Here is a 24252-nt window from a genome sequence, read left to right on the forward strand (position 1 = left end):
ACGTTGCGATGGTTCCGCTCATATCTTCTGGAAAGAACCCAATATGTCGTGATTGGAGGGGGTAAATCGGATTGTATTACTCCGACATCGGGGGTCCCACAAGGATCGATACTGGGTCCTCTCTTGTTTTTGCTATTTATTAATGATTTACCAGACATATTCACTTCGTCTAGCTCGTTGTTCGCCGACGACAACGAAATCTTCCGAAAAATTGAGTGTTTGGCAGACGGTTGTAGCTTACAATCCGACATCGTATCTTTCTCGGAATGGTGTGACGACAATAATTTGAATCTCAACCCAGAAAAGTGCTCGGCGTTGTCGATAACTTGCAAGCCTCAACCGATAAACTATCAATACTCCATAAATGATACGCCAATCGAAAAGAAAACTACAAAAAAGGAACTCGGTGTTACGTTTGATAGTAAAGAGAGCTTCGCTGCCCACATCAATGAAACAACGAAAAAATCGTACCAACTTATTGGATTCATCTTTAGAAGTACTCAGAGCTTCAAACGTCCGGCTAGCCTGATCAAGCTTTACAACACGTATGTTCGAAGCAGACTGGAGTATTGCAGTACCATTTGGAACCCCTACTATGTGAAGTATAAAGAACAAGTAGAAAAGGTGCAACGTAAATTTACAAGGATGCTGTACTACCGATTCAACTGGACAAAACCTGACTACCCAACTAGACTGAAATATCTTAAAATGAAATCACTAGAAACCCGCCGTCTCGAATTGGATGAAATGGTTCTGTACAAAATCATCCACGAAAGAATCGTCACCAGTCTATCATCGCGTATCGCAGCTCACGTACCGCAACGTTTTACTCGGCAAAATGACCATCACCTATTCCGCCTTCCTACACCATCGTCGAACATACAGCTCAATTCGCCGGTTCATCGAATGCAGAACCACCATAATGCTTACTTTCGGCACAGTGACATATTTAATTCCACTTACAACGAATATAAGTCAACGGTGAAAAGTCTGTACCCATTCTAATTGTTTTCTTTTAATCATCTCTTTTCCTCTCTTAACTTTAAATTCGATCACGTAATAAATTTTTTTCTTGTATTATGTTTTCTTAAGTTCAATGTATAATTGGGCCTAGGCCTGTTCCGTTGTAACTATAAATAAATAAATAAATAAATAAGTTCTGGGCTTTGCAGATGACTTGGATCTTGCCAGTCGTACACATGCAGCAGCGGTAGACACTTTCACAAATCTGAAAATCCAAGCGGAGAGAATGGGTTTGATGATCAACGAATCGAAAACCAAGTATATGAAGGCCGAGCCCAATACGGTTGCCAATCAACAAGGGGACGTGATAAGCATTGGAGAGTACAACCTCGAGGTAGTCGAAGAATTCATCTACCTTGGAGCGCTGATTCGTTCGGATGGCGATAATACACCTGAAATCCAAAGACGAATCATGGCGGCAAGCAGATGCTATTACGGTCTAATCAAACATTTACGCTCAAAGTTGATATCGAAGAAAACGAAGTGCCAAGTTTACAAAACGCTCATTCGTCCAGTTCTGATCTATGGATGCGAATCTTGGACGGTGAAGAGAAGTGATGAACAGTTGCTCCTAACGTTCGAGCGTAAGGTCCTTCGTACTATTTTCGGAGCGATGCGTGAAGGCGAAAGGTGGCGGCGACGATACAACTTTGAATTGAAACGTGATTTTGGCGAGCCGGATATTGTGGCAATGGTGAAAGTCCAACGGTTGAGGTGGGCAGGACATGTAGCACGCATGGACAGGAACAATGTTATTCCGAAATGATCCAGAAGGGCGGAGAGGAGTAGGACGCCCTAAAATGCGATGGATAGATGGCGTCGAATCAGATCTTCGGGCGCTGGGAATAAGAGGTTGGCAAAGTGCAGCGAATGACCGGGCACGCTGGAACCGGATTCTCGACCAGGCCAAGGCCAACAAGTGGCTGTAGCGCCGGTAAAGTAAAGTAAGTAAGTATGCCTTGGCGACCTAAAGAGACTACGTCCCAACACAATGGAAAGCATAAGGGGTGAGTTTCTTTGAATTATTGTGATAAAATTTTCCATATATTTTCGGGAAACTGTCCTGTCATTTCCCTATGACGGACCTTCTCCTTTCTTCTGTTTTAGCCTGTTTCTATCCACTGCTGGATGTAGGCCTCTCCAACTTCTTTCCATTTCGTACGATCCATTGCCATTTGCTGCCAGTTTGTACCTGCAATATTCTTAATTCCGTTTGTCCATCTCTCTGGTGGTCTCTCTACCTATAGCTCGTCTTTTATATGGTCGCCAGTTCATGATCTTTTTGGTACAACGTTCGTCTGTCCTTCTTGCAATCTGTCCCGGCCAGCTCCATTTCAGAGATGCTATTCTTTCCATGACATCAACGACCCTGGTTTGTTGTCGAATCCATTGACTCGTCATTCTGTCTCTGAGTGTTATTCCAAGCATACTCCGTTCCATGGCTCTTTGTGTCACTCTCAATTTATCTTCGGATGCTTTCGTTAAAGTTAACGTTTCCGCTCCATAAGTGACCACTGGAAAGACACAAGTGTCGAAAACTTTGCATTTCATTTTGCTTTTGAAAATTAGTCTGCAGTCTGGTTGTCGAGACCTAACTTCAGTTTATGTCCCAGATATACTTAGCTGTCGACTCGTTCAATGACAGTGTCACCAATTTTGATTTCTCTATCGTCCCCGATGTTGGTCATGACTTTTGTTTTCGATAAGTTCATCTTGAGGCCAACTTTGCTTGGCTCTTCACTATTAAGTGTTGTAGCATAAGCTGAGCCTGACCTAGATTCGCTGCTATCGGTACAATGTCATCAGCGAAGCGGAGATTGCTCAGGTACTCTCCATTTATCTTTATTCCCATTTTACTCCAGTTTAACTTCCTAAAAATACTCTGCAGAATCGCCGTGAATAATTTCGGTGAAATGGTGTCACCCTGCCTTACACCTCGGCCAATTCTGAATTTCTCCGTGCTCTTATGAAGTTTTATACATGAAGTAGCATTTTTGTACACTTATCGAATTGTGTTGGCAGTGCCGCCTTGTCCATATGGGGCAAATGCCCGTGGCGCCCGAAGTGGAGCAGAAGAACATGGCGCTAGGGGTCCTTATAAAAAATTTAGCTTTACTAAATTGGCGCCTATTTTTCCAATTGCCCGATGGCGCCTAAAAGCTAAAAGCGGCACTGTGTGTTGGAGTACCTTGAGTCTACTCTACATTCGTCTAATGCGTCCAATATCGACCATGTTTCCACTGAATCGAAAGCTTTTTCGAACTCTATGAATAGCAAGACTATGTCGATGTTGTATTCACGACACTTCTCAATAAGCTTTCTTATCACCTGCAAATGAGACGGACCTTGTAATCTTGTAAAATGTAAAGCAGAACACTTTTCCGAAACGAAGCGAAAGCTAAGAACCAATAAACGATTAAATATTCACTAAAATCCAACAAAAGATTCGAAACATCGCCGCATTAAATTGCCATAATAGAAGAATCGCTTTTTGTGCAATTTTGTACTTTCCCAATTTCCAATAAAATTTATTTGCTTGAGACTTTACACTTCTTCACTGCTGCGATTTCATTGTACGCCTTCCTAAATACTCCGACGCACGCTTACATCCCATAAAATTGATGAATTTCGTTCAGATTTGATTAGGTAATTATTGACCAGTCATCCTATCATAACGTACGATCTCCACAAAATCCGCATACAGATCGTTGAATCCAAACGGTGGTGTGTGTAGGCTAACGATCAAGATTTATTGGTTTTTGATTTCGACAGAAATTCTGTCGAAAGAAGAGCTTACCAAATCGATCTGTAAATTGAAATTGGTGGCATTTCTCAAGCCCTTTTCTTATTCCATATGGTAATCGAAACCGTTCCCTACGCTTTTATCGCATTGAACAAATTTCTCGCGTTTTTTTTTTGTTGCGTGTTACACATTGCCTTTACGTTCTCGTCTTTTATACCATTTCGTTCGTTAGTATTGACTGATTTTCTGCTTTTGGTATACATATTACAATTTCTTATTATGTGTGTACCTTCAACGGTTTTATTATTATCATGACGATGGTGAATTGCAATCATCAGAGGCATGACTGCTTTCTATAAGTGGGACAAGAGAAAGCAAGGCTCGCAATGCATCCGATTGTTGTTGATATATCCATATATATTGAAGTAAAAACGCATATGATTATAGTCGTTTTCGTTTGACTAAACGAGTTGTGTTGTTCAAACGAAAGAGAAACACTGGCGGACGTTTAAGTTAAATAATAAAATTATTCTGATGACAAAAAAAAACTTATCTTTTGCAGCAAGTATAATTGTTTAGCTATCGGGCAAGTCAAGGTGACGTTGACAGAACATAAAAAACTTTACGTTCTGTTTGTTCTTTAATTATTTAATATAGACATTGTAAGACATCTTTTGTTCCTGGTAAATTAATTTTGCTTTTAATTCAATGAAACAAAACCAAAAAAAAAAATCTTTTTTTTATGTCCGTTTCATCATGTTGTAGCTGTATTAACTTCGTTCAACATGGACAATGGACATAAAAATTAATTATTAAACATTGAAGTAATAAACTGAGCAATAAAACATGCGCATCAATTGCCAAATAAATCTTAAAAGTGGACTTTTATAATGTAGACAAACCCGCCAAAGCCGAACCAAGTTTTACTAAATTCGTTAACATTTAAATTTGATTTTCGTATAAAAAAAGAAGAATTATCCCAAATATAGTTAAAGCCACTACCTACGTTACCTATATGTGTAGTATAATTCTTCGTCAGTTTTTTTTTTATTAATTTTATTATTTCATTATTGGAGTACCCCCGGCTTCGCTCGAGACTACCATAATTTCAAAAATATTTAAATATTTTTCATGCGCGCGTTGTGTCTTACCTCATTTTGTGCATGAAGCGTTTTGTTGCCATTCTGAGAGGCGCCATTTTAGGTGAGAAAATAATCATTCAATTGCGGCTTGAGCCATTTTGGGTGAGAAAATGATCATTTTCTCACCTAAAATGGCTGAATGCCGCAACACGCTTTTTATTTTATTTCCTTCAAAGTGGAGAAAAATGCGGCATTTTGCAAAACGCAAGCGAACTTTCACTCTTGATGGAATTTCCAATTTTCTCACCTTGGTCAAATCACTATTTCATGCGCGCGTTGTGATTTGCCTTATTTTCTCTCTTCAATAGGCCTTATGCTACAACAGTTAAGTGAAGAGGCAAGCAAAGTTGGCCTCAAGATGAACTTATCGAAAACAAAAGTCATGACCAACATCGGGGACGATAGAGAAATCAAAATTGGTGACACTGTCATTGAACCAGTCGACAGCTACGTATATCTAGGACATAAACTGAAGTTAGGTCTGGACAACCAGACTGCGGAAATAAGACGTAGGATTGGTCTTGCATGGGCAGCGTTCGGAAGACTCAGACTAAATGAATAATAGTCTGAAACGCAAAGTTTTCGACACTTGTGTCCTTCCAGTGCTCACTAACGGAGCGGAAACGTTGACTTTAACGAAAGCATCCGAAGATAAATTGAGAGTGACACAAAGAGCCATGGAACGGAGTATGCTTGGAATAACACTCAGAGACAGAATGACGAATCAATGGATTCGACAACAAACCAGGGTCGTTGATGTCATGGAACGAATAGCATCTCTGAAATGGAGCTGGGCGGGACATATTGCAAGAAGGACAGACGAGCGTTGGACCAAAAAGATCATGAACTGGCGACCATATAAAAGACGAGCTATAGGTAGACCACCGGAGAGATGGACAAACGGAATTAAGACTATTGCAGGTACAAACTGGCAGCAAATGGCAATGGATCGTACGAAATGGAAAGAAGTTGGAGAGGCCTACATCCAGCAATTGTCCTGAAATTTCGACGACATGAGTATCGGTGACATCCTGAAGAAACGGTGACTTACTGAAAAAACAACGAGAAGAAATGGTGTCTTCCTGAAGAAACGACGAGAAGAACCGGCCACTATAGTCGCCGTTTCTTCTCGTCGTTTCTTCAGGAAGTTATCGTTTCTTCAGGTAGTCACCATTTCTATAGGATGTCACCGTTTCTTTAGGAAGTCACCGTTTCTTCTCACCGTTTCATCAGAAAATCTGAAGAGTCGTCATTACATGTCACCATTTTTTCAGAAAGTCACCGTTTCTTCGAAACCGTCGACTTCCTGAAGAAACGACGAGAAGAAACAACGACTTTCAGAAGCATCGCATCTCACCGTTCAATCTCTGATTGCAAGCAACTAAAACAAATACAATAAAAAGCTTTGTATTTTATTTCAAATGAATAAAATCTACGTACAGTGGCTTATTCTTGATTTGAGATGAAATTTCGATTTCAAGAAATTCTTCAGTTGACAATCTCAACTCAAGATTACTAATTCAGCTGACATTGAGATCCCAAGAGAGAAAAAAAATTAACTCCTAAGTTACCGACACCGTTCCGGCGCCCGGCTCGCATTGTGGCCCTCCGCTTCGCTCCGGGGCAATGGGCCGGATCGCTCGGCGTGTTAAAACGCTGTTTATGTGCAATGAAAATTCGTAAAGGGATTACTTCCTTATGGTTGGTATTCAATACAGAAAGATTATTACAGCAAGACTATTAAACAACCAAAAAGTTACTGCCAAAAAGATACCGCCAAATCGCTTATTATCGAAAACGACTTTCAGACGTCAAAAGTGTGTTCGAGGGATTCTTTTGAAAAAGAGCCTACCGAAATCGGACGCATTTTCCAGTGGACATTTTTTATATGTACCTAGAAAGGTTTTCGATTCTAGAAGCCAAAACCCGAGCCAAAACCACTTTCAAAAAAATTCTTCGAAGTTTGTGTTGCTGGTGAAAGGTGATCAAAAACCCAAAACTTGCACTTTTCTTACAAAAATTTCTCCAGTTACACGAGCCGTACAGGGTCGTGTGGGGTGTCATTAGAAAGGTAATCTCATGTACTATTGGGACTTATTGTGTTTAAAATTAATCGACACTGAAATATGTGCAGTTGAAGTTTTCAACCGAAGACTTACACTGTTCTTACTGAAATTTCTCGAGGTACACAAAATGTACATGGTCGGGTGGGGTTTCATTTGAAAGGTAATTTTATGTGCTTTTGAGACAAATGGGATCTTACGAAGTTTGGATGCAACTATGATGAAATATGTACACCTAAACATTTCAACTTCTATTTCATCATAGATGCATCCCAACCACATAAGACCCTATTTGGCCCAAAAGCACATTAAATTACCTGTCAAATGACACCCTACACGACCATGTACGTTTTGTGTACCTCGAGAAATTTCAGAAACATCAGTGTTAGTCTTCGGTGGAAAACTTCAACTGCACATATTCAGTGTCGATAAATTTTAAACACAATGAGTCCCTATTCGGCTCAATAGTACGTGTGATTACCTTTCTAATGACACCCCACACGACCCTGTATGGCTCGTGTACCCGGAGAAATTTTGGTAAAAAAAGTGCAAGTTTTCGGTTTTTGATCACCTTTCACCAGCCACACAAACTTCGAAGAATTTTTTTGAAAGTGGTTTTGGCTTCTAGGGTCGAATACCTTTCTAGGCACATATAAAAGAGTCCACTGGAAAATGCGTTCGATTTCGGTAGACTGTTTTTCAAAAGAATCCCTCGTTCATGCTTTGCGAAAATGTCTATTCGGTTAAAGAATGCATCCACAACACAAAGGGAAAATTGTGAAGCGTCAAAAAGCGCTCGTTTTGCCTCAAGGGCATTTTTTAGGTAATTTAAATCTGAAAAATTCCTAAACATTCTTAAAAAATCTTAAAAACATTTTTAAGAATTTTTCGGAATTAAATTACCAAAAAATAGGCCCTGTACTATATAGCGAGACAAACAAACCAGCAAGCCAACAAACATTAAACTTTATATTATAAGATTTTTCAAATATATTTTCCATTTTATACAAACGAAAACGACTATAGATTACAACAATATTAACAACAACAAAAACATTATTAACTTACACTCATCGCTCCCACCATTGAACCGTCGATTTTATGAACGTGCCATTCATATTGCGGTGATATGTTGATGTAGAAATTTTTTCAGTAAATTAGTTTGGCTGAATCCATCTCTAAATTCACAAGTGTTTTCCTTCACTCCTCCGATTAAGCCGAAAGGAATACCTGTTAAAAGTGAGTGTTCGTTTGCTGCCCTTTTTTTTGTTTTTGTTGTTTGGAACGTTCAGTGGCTGAACGATTTTTCTATTTGTTAAATTTAAATTATAAAATTGAGGAGTGTGTAGATACTTAGGCATGATGAGTATAGGAAATTGTGGACATGAAAAATTATGTTTTTAAAAAATTGCACGCACTTAATCGTATAAAATTATCCGAAGGCCCCCCGATACACCAATACACCATTTGGGTGCAACGAATACGTTAGTCCGACGAAACTGTGTAACGAAATTGAAAAACTTTCACTTTAAAAATATTTCATTAAAAAAAAAGTTAAAAAGAAGAAAAAAACGATCAATCGAACACGATGTGGAGTGAAGCATTATAATATGTTCATTGGATGTTGTGTAACTGACCATAATTGAGTAGATACAATAAATTTGCGGAATGGAAATTTTTTTCTCGCTGAACGAATTGAGCATTTGGAAAGATGTTGCGAGCTTTGTTGGTTTTGTAACCGTAAGAACATTACGAATATCGATTCCGATTGGCCATTCCTCATTCAATCTTCCATTAACGGTCAGAATGAACAATGTATCCCCTCGACCACATTGACGAAAAAATCGTAGCTTTTTCTGAATTGAATGATTCACTATTGTTTCTAACGGTATATGACCTTGAGCGTTTCGAAATTGAAAGAAATACACAACTCCACAAACAATCGTTGTGCGCACTGATTTGTTGTGTGTGTACCTGTGTACTGAATTGTGCGTTCGATTTCTTTGAGAAACGCACTTCACGTCAAAGTGCTTTAAATGACAGCTGTCAAATAGAGTACTTGTATGAATAATTTTCCCACATTTTTTACAGTCCCGCTTCAGTACTCTATTAAGAGAACCACTCACGCTCGAAGTGATTTGCTTTGAGGCAAAGTTGGTTGGATTTCTCAAAATTGATGTTCTAGTCACTTAAGAATATTTAGAATATAATTCCGGTCTCCCAGACCATCTAGAACCAATCAAACTAAAGGGTGTTGAGGAATTTCGCGCTGTGTCATTCACAATAACCCACAAAGTGACATTTTCCCTATACAAAATGTGTCATTTTGTCAATTATTGTGAATTACGCGGCGCGAAATTCCTGGCAGACAACTAAAGTTGTCGTGAAAAATTGGGTTTCTCTTTACATTCTGTTTACGAACTAGCTCCATTACAAATTTCGGAGAGCTTCTCGGCAAAAAAATCATTTTGGCCTGCACAGAAAGAACTGTCTTCACACTAGTCGTAATGATTATGTCTCCAGTCTATCAGGTGGTGCTTAAAACGAGGTCAAAAATTTGCATGACAATTTTACCTTTAACACGTTGTCGGTTATTGTGACTTGTCAACTTTAGGCACACCGGAAAGTGCTAATGGTGTCGAGGAATACCTCCAAATAAATTTCTAAGAATCAAAAATTTGACTTTTGATTTTTAGAAATTTATTTGTAGGTATTCCTCGACACCATTAGCACTTTCCGGCGAGGAAGAATTTAGGGAAATTCGGGAAAACGTGGGAAAGTTTTGTAAATTTCGGTTTGCCTAACGTGCTCGAGCATTATCTCCTACGTGTTCGTTCAAGCTTGCCGTGCTTCCGTCTTCGATTTTTTTTAGTTCTGAACATGTTTGAGATTTTTTTAAGTTTTAAAAGTCATCGATCTTCCCAATCAGTTATGTGTTTCTAGGTTATGATATTTTGGCGCAAAATTTGAAAATTTTGCGCCAAAATATCATAAACTGGGAATCACTTATTTGACTGGCAACATCGATGACTTTTAAACCTCCGATATAACTCTAAAATTGTGCCTTATTAAGGTGAACCAACTGTATTTAACACTGTTGATGAATGACCAACTTCCATTGAACTAACTGTCTGAAGGGACTATTATTCGTTACTTGTATTCGTTAACTTTATTTTGTTTCTGTGCCTAATGAACACATGATTTCAAAACCGCATCGCAGTTTTTATGAATTATCATCTTCATTCAATTTATTTTTGATTTTTGTTATTTCATTCAGATCCATCTATTACAAATTACCGTCTGCTTTCACGCATGTTACGTCGGATAGTACAACTAATGGATTCTAATTTCATCACTACCGTTGTGAAACGAATCCATCTCGTATTATTCAAAATTTATGTCGGCAATTGCCGCTCTGTTATCGAGAGCTCGGTTAAGTTAGTTAAGTTTTGAAGCCACCTTGTCTGGCCGACCAAAAAAAGAGCTATTTTCACAGAGCCGGTTTATGATTAGATCGTCGAAGACAATTTATTCGAAATGATGTCATTATAAGTGTTGAAGAACCCCTTGCGTACACGTTATTTTTGTGTGTTTATTTTATACAGCAAAGTTTTGCGCACACGTGGTGTCGTTTTCTTACGTAATTTGATAATAAATTGGACCGGTTTCTCAAGATCAGCAATTAAATCTCCCTATCGATTACTCAATCAGAGTAGCGAGTGCAACTAACGTTCAATAGAGCGTTGAAATGAAAGAAGCATTTTCAATGAACGTTTGGTGAAAAAATCACGGCAGAGTAAAGTAAACCAGGCAGGAGCGATGGATTTGACTGGGGACCTGAATTATCTAATGGCCTTATATTTTGCGAATTAAACCAATTCAGTTAATGTCAGTGTTCATTTGAGTTCATTTTCATGCAGAGTATAAGATCGCTAATTTGACGTTTCAAAAATGAACCGCTCCTGCCTGGTCTGTTTTCTCTGCCGTGGTGAAATGCTAGTTAATTTATTAATGTTCACCTAAATGTACCTGCTGCGATTCACAATTTCTTTTTCGCTTAAAGTTGAATGAAATTGCAAAAACAATTCATTCAACCACTGAAACGTAGTGTAACTTGTGGTTTGGAGAAATTGAAGCGCAGTCAGCGAAACGTCCACATCATATCGAGATAATAACAAAAAAAACATTTTCTCAACTCAGTGACGCTGTATGAACACTTTGGACAAGAAGCTGCCGTGGCACCCAAAATGAACTTTTCGTTCTATTTTTGACGCAAATTTAAAAATTTTCGTTTGGCACTAAAAAGCTAAAAGTGAAGAAAAGTAGGAGTTGCTTTTTTGAGAAAAACGTTGTATGCAACTCGGTGACATAAAAAACTATTTAGACACTCACAAGGGCACTCATAGTTTCCTGACTTTGATTCATAGTTTAAAAATGCAAATTATGAAACCTTTTATGAATTATTGGGGGCTGCAAGACTGTGGTAAAGTAAAACTAACTTTGTTCGCACATCTAATGCATTCCCTATCTTTAATTACTACCTTAATATGCTGATAGCAATAAAATATAGCAGAAAATTGCTGTCCGGCCAATCAAGGAAATTATTTTCGCTCTGCAATTTTATATTAACAAACCAATTCAGGAAGGTGGCAGCAATGTTATTATTTCGAATTAATTTTTTTAATTCATTTGACTAGACAATTAATTGCCGGAACAATTTTTCTGATTGTAATTATTATGAAATTATATAACGAAGAAAATTGGTTTGTTTTCTTCGCACATAACAATAAATATTGGATTAAATTGCGCTAAACGGTATTTTCGAACTCGATTTATTGTTTAACCTTAAATAAACTGCTAGTCATCGACTATAAACGACAGGAACGAGTGATTAACTCTGACCTATTGTTCCCTTATATAAAACGAAATGAATGTTTAAAATGTTGAAGTTGTAGACTTTATATCAAACATTATGTTACAGTTTGTTCACCTTAAGGAATTACGGCTGTCATTGTCTATCGGGTCTCTTTCTCAATTCTATCCACTGTGTGCACTGCACATCAAATGAAGTAACAGATTCAATGATTTTGTTCGTATACGCTTGTCGGTACTTGAAAAGTTAAAATTGACTCTCACGCCACGTAGATCAATTAGGCAGTTTTTTTCTCTCGTTAAAAATCAATTCTGTCGCCATAACCATATTCAAATTTCCCAATTTTCCGTGTTTGCTATTTATGTATCCGACGATTGGATTTTAATAATTTTTTTATCTCTCTCTTTCAACACAAAACACCTTTTTTGGTTTTTGGTATCGTCAATCATTATCTCGTACTTACTATCAATAAAATGGAATATCTATAAAAAAATTGGTGAGAATATCAAAAGCTATTTTTATACAGAAAAAACTACTTTTTTATATGAAAGCCCACATATCGAATTCATCGGCATCGAATTGAGTGAAGATTACTTCATCGATTTTTTGTTAATAATTTTTAGTTCGGAGGTGTTTCTTTGTTGTTGCTGCTGACGCTACCTCCATCCGTGATGGATGATCCATCCATACCATATTCAAAATTCTTGCCAATTTTATCGAGTGAACTTTCTCATTAATTGTTCAGCCCACAATTTCGTTTATAATAAATTTGCTGAAGAATATTGAAGCTCTTTACCTATGCATCTGTCATTGACACAGACAACAACAACAAATGAAGACCTTTAGCTAATATTCTCATATATAGCGGACCCCATGATAAAACAAACGAAGTTAAAGATTTTGTGACCAAAATGTATGTGCCAACACTACAACAAAAGAAGTAACAGATTTCATATCGTGATGAACTGGCCGTACACAAATAAATGCATGGTCTTCTTCTTCTTTTTCAGTCTTTTTGTATCCACTGCTGGATATAGACCTCCCCTACATCCCTCCATTTCGAACGGTCCATTGCCACTTGTTGTCTGCTATTCTCTTGATTTCATTTGTTCATCTCTCTAGGATTTGTTGCGGGTAGCTTACAGTTCATAATAATTTTGGTCAAACGTTCATCTGTCATTCTCGCTACTTTTCCGCCCAGCTTCACTTTTCTCTCCATGACATCAACGACTTTTCGTTTGCTGTCTAGTCCATTGATTTGTCATATTGTCTCTGAGGGTAAATTCTAAGCATATTTCGTTTCCATGGCTCTTTGTGCCACACTCTCAATTTGTTCCATATGCTCCAGCTAAAGCAAACGTAGACACAGCCTTGATTGACCTCAACTCTACGCTTGTTAGCTAAAAATTTATTATTTCTAGATCTATACGTCATTAATCTAAATTTGTTTTCTCTATAAATAGCACGTTTTGTATGCTAGTAAATGTCGCACCAAATTCAATAGCATGCGGTTTCGATCTGAAAAAATTGCTTGAAATGTAAATATACTCAAGAGATTATTGGCGACATTAATATTAACTAACAAAAATCCAACCTTGATCATATGAGGCTCAGATGTCCAGTAGATATTTAAGATCTAGTGTGGTGTCGTTCGTTTGTGTTGTTTTTTTTTTGTCAGTGTCGGTCGGTTACGTTAATATGAAACGTTTGTTAGACCTACTTCCCCTATATATAGACTCAAAAGTGTAAAACCTTAAGGCCATAAGCGAACCTGGCCTTAAGAAAATTTATTTGGACTGTCAAGTCAAGTGAACCCCCTCGGAGTTCGACACACTCTTTGAACGGAACCTGCTCGGGAAAATTGTTTTCATAAAATTATTTAAAAAAAACAAAAAACAATTCAAACCGACACAACGTTAGTTCAAAACCGCAGACTAAACTATGACGTATTGATAAGTATTGATATACACATTCATTGGTTACACAAATGGTAAAAACAACATAAACAAATTGTCTATTTACTCATTTAAAAATCAACCTGTCCATTTAGAATTGCGCCTGAACGAACGTTTCTGATTGGCTGTCGATTCGCATAACAATTTTTTTTTCTCTCTGCAATTGACATGCTTTTTTGCATGAGATTATAATGGGGAATATGGACAAAAGTAAATAATTTTTTTTTTTAAATTAAATGGAATTTCCAAGTCTTTTTAATTCTGTTTGATAAAAATATTATGAAATTTGTGAACTTAAAATTAAAAACTGTCTAGTCAGAAGAGGTAGAAGAGTTCAGGTTCATGGTAACCCACAAAGGAAATAAATATTTGGTGATTGGAGACTGAAGTACGGCGAGAGTAAATCAGTCAAAAAACCCTGCAAACGGAAATGTGACGCAAGTCCCAGTGCATACTTCCAAAATCAACTGATATCATTTTAGGTGACGCATTCTGTACGTAAATATTTTCTCAGAAAAATATTTAAAGAAAATTTAAAACAAGAAGAAACTGCGACACAAAGTGGCTCAATGATTCTTCCTTTCTACACATATGTATTTACAAATTAAACTCTACATCTGTCACTTACAACGCAAACTTGTTGAATTACGACCAGAACGTATTCCCAAAATAAAAAAAAACATAGCTAACGCCGACCCGTACGAAACACCTATTCGTATCAAAAGCCTTTAATGTGAAACTCTTCATTTCACTTACTTCATTTTCTTCTCTGCTGAAAAACTATTCTCCCTTTAAAATCACTTACATTATCCACTCTTTGCCTTGTTATCATATACAATTAAATTGCCGGAGGCAATATAGACAGCCCCGTACGAAGTCAACTTTCATAAATTCCTATTTAAACAGCTATATACCGCTATATTTACCTATATTTCACTGTAAATAAACATTTCACAGAGGAATATGCTATTATATAGCTCAATATAGCTGTATATAGCTCAATATATAGATGTCCATATATGGAATCCCTGAAACCCCTCACACTTAACACATTATTTCCATGTTAACAGAAACTCTCTAAGCATCATTTTTCCCACTTTATATCACTTTTAATAAAATCCAATATGGCCGCCGGCAGCCATTTTGTTAGAAGACCGGAAATTTTACCAACGCTTTACATTCGTTAATACCTTTCAAACAAAAAAAAATTCATGAAATTCGGCCAAAATTTACTCGAGATATTCTCAAAATACACCACGTTCACTGTACTTCCGAGTAGCCAGATAAGAGCTCACTCCAAGAGACCTAGCTCACGCTCCGGAGAACATAATTTCATAAATTTTTCCCTGATTGGTACGGTCAATACCTATCTAAAAGCAGACGAAAACAGACGAAATATGTTCAAATGTGGCCGACCTACAAGCAAAAACTGCTTGCCGCCCTGTGCCTGTTCCAAACCAAGGGGTCTAACTCACGAGTCGGTCATCCGATTTCCTTAAACTTTTTTTTTGTCGATCGGTATTGTAAATACCTTTTATTTGACGTATCACTTACAAGTTTAACGTTTAAATGTCCGGAGATATCTTCGAAAAACCGTAAAGCACTTATTGGGCCACAGCTCGGGAGGGGTCGATCCAAAATCACTCATCTTCGAACTTAGCCTGTCTTTTGACATTACCAAACGGGAAAAAAAAGAATTTTCAAAATCGGATGCGTTTTACTCAAGTTATCGTGCAGACAGACGGACGGACAGACGGACATTTTTTTTTCGCGGATTTGGCATCTCTAAACAACCACAATAGGTTTCCCCTTAGTCAGGGAGTCCAATTCGACGTGTTACAAACGTATGCGTAAACCTATAAGACCCCAGTACTTCGTACGGGTCTAAAAATCTCACGAAGAATTTGGAAGTTAGGTTTTTTACTGGAACTAACAGAACAGAAAGTAACGAACAATTATTCATTTCGTTCGAAGTACTTAAATCCAAGGCTGTATACTTTGGTGCGGTCGCGCAGATCCAACGACATTTTAACAGGTACACTGCAACTTGCAAACGAATTCAATCGAATGACATGTGTGTCACCCGCGTATCTACGTCTACCCCAAAGTTTACGAGGTTCAAAAAAACCTGAGTTGGTAACGCTGATTTTGAGCTAGTTACATGTCAAATGCGAATGAACGGCGGTGTGTCTAAAATTTGAATTTTAAGTGAACGATTCGATGAAAAAGTGAACTGAAAAATACACTTCAACGCTTCCTTGTATGAAAATGACACTGGGTTAGAAAGACCTCCGCACTTTCCATTTTGAATTTCGACTGGACTTATAGCGCGAATTTGACATATTCAAATTCTAGCTCAAAATCAGTGTTACCAACACATAAACTTCCAGGCGACGTTTTTCTTCTTCTTCTTCTTCTTCTTTTTCAGCCTGTTTCTATCCTATTCTGTCTCTGAGTGTTATTCCAAGCATACTCCGTTCCATGGCTCTTTGTGTCACTCTCAATTTATCTTCGGATGCTTTCGTTAAAGTTAACGTTTCCGCTCCATAAGTGAGCACTGGAAGGACACAACTGTCGAACACTTTGCGTTTCAGACTTTTATTCATTTTGCTTTTGAAAATGAGTCTGAGTCTTCCGAACGCTGCCCATGCAAGACCAATCCTACGTCTTATTTCTGCAGTTTGGTTGTCCAGACCTAAACTTCAGTTTATGTCCTAGATATACGTAGCTGTCGACTCGTTCAATGACAGTGTCACCAATTTTGATTTCTCTATCGCCCCCGCTGTTGGTCATGACTTTTGTTTTCGATAAGTTCATGTTGAGGCCAACTTTGCTTGCCTCTTCACTTAACTGTTGTTGCATAAGCTGAGCCTGACCTAGATTCGCTGCTATCGGTACAATGTCATCAGCAAAGCGGAGATTGCTCAGGTACTCTCCATTTATCTTTATTCCCATTTTACTCCAGTTTAACTTCCTAAAAACACTCTGCAGAATCGCCGTGAATAATTTCGGTGAAATGGTGTCACCCTGCCTTACACCTCGGCCGATTCTGAATTTCTCCGTGCTCTTATGAAGTTTTACACATGAAGTAGCATTTTTGTACACATATCGAATTGTGTTGGCAGTGCCGCCTTGTCCATATGGGGCAAATGCCCGTGGCGCCCGAAGTGGAGCAGAAGAACATGGCGCTAGGGGTCCTTATAAAAAATTTAGCTTTACTAAATTGGCGCCTATTTTTCCAATTGCTCGATGGCGCCCAAAAGCTAAAAGCGGCACTGTGTGTTGGAGTACCTTGAGTCTACTCCACATTCGTCTAATGCGTCCAATATCGACCATGGTTCCACTGAAGTCTATGAATAGCAAGACTATGTCGATGTTGTATTCAAGACACTTCTCAATAAGCGTTCTCATCACCTGCAAATGGTCGTTTGTGCTGAAAGCAGCTAGTTCAACAGGTTGGTAGAAGTCGAACTTGTCAGGGTTCCTCTTCGTAATGATTTTCATAAACAACTTGTAGAGTGTTGACAATAGGCTTATGGGTCGGTAATTTTCCAGCTTTGTTATATCTCCTTTTTTTCTACGTCTCTACGTTTTCTTCTACGTGTCGTATATATCCCTCTTCATATGTGGTTGAACTCATACGGACGCCCAAATATTATTTACTGATAATTTAGGCAGGGGCGGATCCAGCTTTTGCTCTGACCCAGGCGGATAGAAGACAAACAGTTTCTGACCCAGGCGGCTTTTGTTTAAATAAAATTTTCTATGTAAAAATCTTCTTCTGACCCCCGGCGACCGCCTCGACCGCACATAGGTGGATCCACGCCTGAATTTAGGCCCATATTGAGCTAAATTGCAGAATTCTTTTTCGTGTAATTGGATGCTAACGCACGGACATAACTTTGAGCAAATAGTTGTGACTCATAGGGACACAAATTCTCTTGTAATATTCCGGAAAAAGAATCTTCGACAGAAAATCAATTAGATATCTCTTCTAGTCGGCTGCAATCAACACAAACTCCCAAGTTCTTTTTTTGCGCTTCTAGAAAACCTCGACACTTTTATTGTCCATTCATTTGTTAAATTAGCAAAATTTATCGCACAAAACCATTTTTGTGTAACTTTTTGCAAACATTTAAATTCCAAGATAATGCCCAAAAATGCAAAGTTGGTCATGGTCATCGCTTTGTTGGTTCTTTTTTTTTTAACTTTTAAAGAACTTCCTCATGGTTTTATTAATGTATATCGCTCTCGTTCACAAGAAGAGTTTCACCGAATGTTTAACAACACAAAGTATTCAGTACAAGCAATTAAAGCAATGAAACATTTTTCATAAATGTGTATCATTACCGACCATTTTTACGATATCGTAAATACAATCAAGATGGGTACACTGATGGATTGTTGTGTTTGTTTGAAACCGTATTTGATGTACCTGATATTTTGTGATCAATTTAACATTATACTCATCATGATTTGGTCGTTTTACATTTACCGCAAAAATATTTTTGTTTTGAAAAACGTTTTAAACTCAATTTCGGATGGTAACTCTATACAATTATTGTGTACATCATCATCATCGTATGCGATCAGATTTCTAAAATACATTTACAATCAAATAAATCAACAAAATGTTGTTGATCGAATCTCTAAGGGGTCATACAATTTTCACGTTCGAATTGTCAGTGCTGCCACTCTACAAATATTCATTTTACGCAGTCAGTTGTTTGTTCTACCTCTAAACAGACCTCCTAATTGTTCAATGTATAATCGTAGCATTCACATCAATTCCACACAAGCAAGTAAGCACTGGTGAAAAACTTGTTCCTCTGTTCATTTGTTAAAAGTTAGTAAAAGTCAATAAAAACCTCATTTCGTAAAAGGCTTCTTATTCCCTAAGTAGATTGGAGCTTCTAACAGGTTATGGGCGCAGATCGGGGATATGGCTGGCAGTGTAATACAGAGTATATATAGAAGTTGACACGGACTGAAAACGGATTATTATTAGGAATGTGAAGCAAAAGGAAGAACGCTGACGTCAGGAACGAAAAACCAAAAACGACACAAAGATTGGATTGCGATTACAGTACAAGGAGTGATTGAAGGAATGTCATCGACAAAGTTTAACAACAGAAAAGTAAAGAGAAGGACAAACGAGAAGAAAAAACAATGAAAGTGAAGAAGATAATCACAAGATAGAGATGACAGACAGGAGAAGACTGAATCTAGGCAACTGAATTTGAGGAAACAGGGAAGAAGTTGAATTAGGAAGAAGAAAAAGAACAAGACCACGGAAGAGAAGCAGTGGCGCCGAGTTCAGTGGGGCGGGAGGGCGCTTGCCCCCATGACAACGCAAAAATTCTTCAAATTCCAAGGGTTTTCCAGCAATTTTTATCACTTTGTAAGCGTTGCCCCCAATGAGCCCCCCATGAACAAATCTAAAGTCAGCGCCTCTGAAGAGAAGAATACTTGAAACATGGTTTGATCGATTTTTCGTCATTATTCAGAGACTTTCTTTGATTTGGGACAATTTCGTAAACGGCCTTTTATTCCGTAAATAGATTAACGAACTTCTAACACTAATCAGAGAATATGATCCTCATTTGACTGCATAGACTGCAGTTTGGTCGATGTTTTAAATTTACTGACAGCACTGAAAAATGTGAACGACATTATTGAATGATCCCCTAGCTGTACCTTTGCCAACGAAAATATTAAAATTGAATTTTGTACGCAAAACTGAGCAATGACTATTAACGACTTTGTATTGCTTACAGAAACATTATAATAAAATTGTCTGTTTCTTGCCAACACAACAATGCATTCATACTTCTAACACAAAGATTATCTAATTACTATTCGAATCATCATCGTTTATGACAACCAAATAGCTTCAGTGCTATTGTTACTATTAGCATGTTAGAATGTTTTTATAATTCTTTTACATTTTAATGTTCTTCGGACTCATTCAACCTGTCTTATGTCGGTCAATTTTTAACGTACAAAGAAACGCTAATCATGACAGTAAAAAAGCTGAAATACTTGAGTGGATAATTCCCCAAAACGAATTGAATGTCTCATCTATTGAGACAATATCGTGATTGACTATTAAAATCGTCGAATATTCATGCACGATGTGCAATTCCAGCATGCACGAATGTTCCCTTATGCTCAAAACAAACGAGACATTGAAAACGTGTTTTGGTCCTAGTTTTCATTGACAGATGCAGCAATCGCGATTTTGAATAGAAAAAGTTCTAACTTCATTTGACAGTTTCGGAAATTTCGTCATGAAAAATAGGACCAAAACACGTTTTCAATGCCTCGTTTGTTTTGAGCATTATGGATTATGCATTATGCATTTACGTAACGCGTTTTTCAGTGCTGTCATCAAAATTAAATCTTAAATAAATCGAGAAATACACGGCCTGCGACGTTAAAAGTATGTTCTATCCCCCCAAATATAGCCCCTACGCAGAGCACGTATTTCTCGCATTATTTAAGATTTAATTTTGATGACAGCACTGACGAAAGCCTTACGTGATTTATGGATGATTTTTTATTGTTTACACTTAGGAGAGTTAGCTTTAATATTATTGGTTAAGAACTAACTCTTTTGCTAGGACCAATGGACCATTTTTGTCTCAACATACTGTTTGATAAACCAGTGGCTTATCGAGTTTCGAAAAGTGTTCGCTGCGAAAAAGAACGATCTTAACGGCAAACCAAAAATTATGGATAGGGTTGTGACTACTGTTCACTTTTAAAAGTAACGACTGAAATAAAGATTTTGTATAAAACACTGAGCGAGACTTTAGGGGCATGCAATAATGACGTCCACATTTTTCAGTGCTGCCATTATTTTTACACAATCGATAACTCGACAAATATTCATTTTATGCAGTCAGATGTGTGCTATACTCTTCTAGTTAAAGAGTGGGACCTGGGACACACATTTGACTGCATTGAAATGGAGAAAAATGTAGAACACAAAGATCTTTAATGACAGCACTGAATAATGTGGACGTCCCTCAAACAACAGACATAACAGGAGTCCTCCAAATTAGTGTATTTGAACCTCTTCAAGCTTTTCAACCCATTGCACCATCAACTTAGAATTCGAATTTACCATTTTCTTTTTCATTTACAGTGTTGGAAACTGCATCCTCTCCTGTTACCTACAGCCTATCCACTGCACCCGACTCATTTGACCCGTATGTGTGCAATTTATCGTCGAAATTCAAAAAAATCGCCTTAGAAGAACTCCGCGAAGATGACAACATCCGAGGTCAAGCATTAGCTCAATTCCGTGAATGGATAGCCAAACATCCGACGATCAAAAAGTGTCGAACCGATGCCGTTTTCCTGTTGAGATTTTTACGCACGAAAAAGTTTTCAGTTCCTGCTGCTTGCGAGATGTTAGAACGGTATCTGACTATTCGTCAATTACATCCACAATGGTTCAAGAGATTGGACATCGAAGACAAGGGCATTGATGGTATGTACGGGCGAACGCGGAAATGTCTCGGCCAGTTGATGTAACACTTTGCAATTTATTTTGTAGACATAATAAGCTCGGGCTATTTGATACCATTACCGCAACGTGACGCCCACGGACGACAATTGATTTTGTCGTGTGCCGGTAAATTTGATCCGTACAAGCATACATCGGAAGAAATGGCAAGAACTCATTCGCTGGTGTGCGAAGCTTTGATTGATGACGAAGAGTCACAAGTTGCCGGATACACATACGTGAACGACGAGTCGGGACTAAGTATGGGATTGATAAGTCTTTGGTCTTTGACAGAGATGAAGACTATGATCAAGTGCATTCAGGTATGTGGGTGTCGGAAAGCATTGAACGGAATGATTGTTAACCCGTTCCGTTTCGTAGAACTCAACACCGATGCGTCACAAAGAAACTCATTTCATGAACATGCCTTCATATGCGAATAAGGTCATTGAATTTTGCATGACCGTGCTGACCGATAAGCTGAAAAACCGTGTGGTGGTAAGGATTTCTTTTTTTCGTTTTAAATTTTACTTTTCGCAACTCCGGCCCGTAATCATCACCTTTCCATGATGGAGGTATTTATTTCACTGTATTCCCAGACACAGTCCAATGCGAACTTTCTATTAGCACGCTACGCTCCATATACGAGCAAGCAAGCAAAACCGCCTATTTTCCTACTTTTACGGTTTTCCCGCATCTCCCTAACCTATTACCTTCAACGAAGACTGAACTTTTATAAATAAAAATTTTGCATTGACCAGAATTCGAACCCCCGACACCAAAACTTTTTTTTCAATACAAAGCAGCGACTATAGTCATTCGGCTATCGAGTCACACAGTTATACCGAACGTATTGTTGAAGCGTATATACTAAGCATTGACTATTTGATGTCATTTAACGCGTCTCTTTACATCAATGTGTACTGAATGCCTCCTTCTTGATTGTTCAAATGAATTTCGGTTCACACGTGTATTTTGGTACAAAATGTAGAACATGCTTTGCAGGTGTTGAGGAATTTCGCGCCGTGTCATTCACAATAGCCCACAAAGTGACATTTTCCTTATACAAAATGTGTCATTTTGTCAATTATTGTGAATGACACGGCGCGAAATTCCTAGCAGCCGCTTTGCATTGGAAAGGTGATTATGTCCTGAAATTACGAAAAACGTTATATCTGTCACGGTAGGTATGCCGGTATTTTATCGCACACGACGTTTTGTCGCACTAGACGTCGTGTGCGTTAAAATACCTTCATACAAATACCTTGGTAGACAAATAACTATGATGTGACTAACCGAAACCCTTATCTACCGTCCCGACAGTTGCATAAAAATCTGGAGGAACTAAAAACCAAAGTCGATCCGAAACTACTGCCGAAAGAATACGGTGGCACGATGCCGATGAGCGAAATGATCGAAATATTCAAAGAGAAGGCGCGAAAAAACCGTGCCGCTATATTGGCATTGGACGATATGTACATTGAGGTATCCAAGGAATCGGTCAATTTTGCCGGCAATGATGATGTTGACATGGATCCGGGCATGGTTGGTAGTTTTAGAAAATTGCAGGTCGATTAACCTTGAGCGAACGCGCACCACGCGCAGAGATTTTTTATTTATGAAAATTTTGTTTTTTTTTTTGATACAAAAAGTAATTTTAAGTTAATGAACACACACGTAAACGCAGCACCGGACAAAAAATAATTAATTTTTTTTTTACAATTGAATGATTTTTGTAGACAATAATTGGGGTTAGAGAACTATACGATTTCCATTAAAATTTCCTGTAATTTTTGCACATTTTATTTCCGGCTTCAAATTCTCTAGGTGTGTCGTCAGTTGGGACGACACAAGGTGCTTTTGTAGTGCTAAACGGGGCGATAAACTTTCCACAATGTAAATAAATGAAATATTAACTTAGGCTTTTGAATGTAATGGTAATGCTAATCGGTTGCTCAATCATTAACGACGACCAACTAAATCTTAGAATGAGTCAATCTCCACTCAAAAAACAAATTGAGATCTCCGTCATTTGAACCGATGCTTGTCTCAGTTCTGTTAATAAAATCGAGTGGCTGAATTAGCATTTCCATTATCGATCACGTAGCATGGGTGACATCCATAAAGCACGTCCGCAATTCAGTGCTGTCAGAGATAGTATTACCCCGAGAAATGCGCAATTTCGGAAGGTAAAGTGGAGTAATGAGTAATTGGATACATTTGACACTTCAGAAAATCATATGGAGTTATCAATAAGTAAAGACCTATATGGCAACACTGAATTGCGGACGTCCCTTATGGATGTCCCCGTGACAAAGAGCAACCAGGAACAATTTTTTTTTTTTATTTTGTAAGGAAAACAATTTTAGTTTGTAGCACACAATTTTTCTGTACTTGACACTCACTCTTGTTTATTTTTGCAAATATATTTTGGTGAGCCTATAGGTGGAATTAAGTTACCATATCTGTGATCCTATTACTTTGTTTTTTTGATAAAATGGGACGAAAATAGTTTTTATAAAAAAAAATTTTGCTTAAGAATTTTCTTTTAATTACACAATAAAGAACACTTAATCGGAACAAAAGTGCAGCGTTTTATTTGAAAAATGAACACTGTGCTGTTGAATGTGACTTAAGAGCAATTGACCCTTTGCAAGTTTGTAGCCTACATTTAGGCGAACATTTTTTCGTTTTTTGATGATTTCTCTGAACCAAAATCTTTTTTTTTTGAAAGAGTGAAACGATAAATTTCCACAATCCGCAATGGTTTCTCCAAGTGGGATAAGTTATCATCCACAAGCCAATTTTTCCTTCAAAGTAACTCATTTTTGCGTGCTTGAATGGTTTTACTTTTAGGCTACACACTTACGATGGACTTTTAGCTGTTAGGGCGAGATACAAAATTAAGCACCTACACTGAGGAAAAAGTAGTTACCTGCT

At 37.8% G+C, this 24252-nt stretch overlaps 1 protein-coding gene and 1 long non-coding RNA gene across 2 annotated transcripts; one reads left to right on the plus strand and one right to left on the minus strand.

Moving 5' to 3' along the window:
* Positions 1–1745: 1745 nt before the first annotated feature.
* Positions 1746–15074, minus strand: LOC119075214. The gene is made up of 3 exons (XR_005087337.1): positions 15064–15074; positions 10303–10304; positions 1746–1946 (listed from the first exon to the last, which is right to left on the minus strand). It is a non-coding gene; the product is annotated as an uncharacterized LOC119075214 (long non-coding RNA).
* LOC119075212 (clavesin-1) lies at positions 8095–23897 on the plus strand. Its single transcript, XM_037181599.1, has 5 exons — positions 8095–8210; positions 20950–21297; positions 21364–21635; positions 21694–21810; positions 22636–23897. Coding segments are annotated over exons 1-5 (993 nt in total). The 5' UTR covers positions 8095–8209; the 3' UTR covers positions 22891–23897.
* Positions 23898–24252: the final 355 nt, after the last annotated feature.

This window comes from Bradysia coprophila, unplaced genomic scaffold (assembly GCF_014529535.1).
Source record: "Bradysia coprophila strain Holo2 unplaced genomic scaffold, BU_Bcop_v1 contig_193, whole genome shotgun sequence".
NCBI lineage: Eukaryota > Metazoa > Arthropoda > Insecta > Diptera > Sciaridae > Bradysia > Bradysia coprophila.

What these genes read in the sequence shown, in the direction of transcription:
- LOC119075212 (XM_037181599.1), top strand. An exon ending in CGAAGACAAGGGCATTGATG is followed by an intron (nt 21,298 to 21,363) that starts GTATGTACGGGC and finishes TTTATTTTGTAG; the next exon opens with ACATAATAAGCTCGGGCTAT. An exon ending in CTATGATCAAGTGCATTCAG is followed by an intron (nt 21,636 to 21,693) that starts GTATGTGGGTGT and finishes TCCGTTTCGTAG; the next exon opens with AACTCAACACCGATGCGTCA.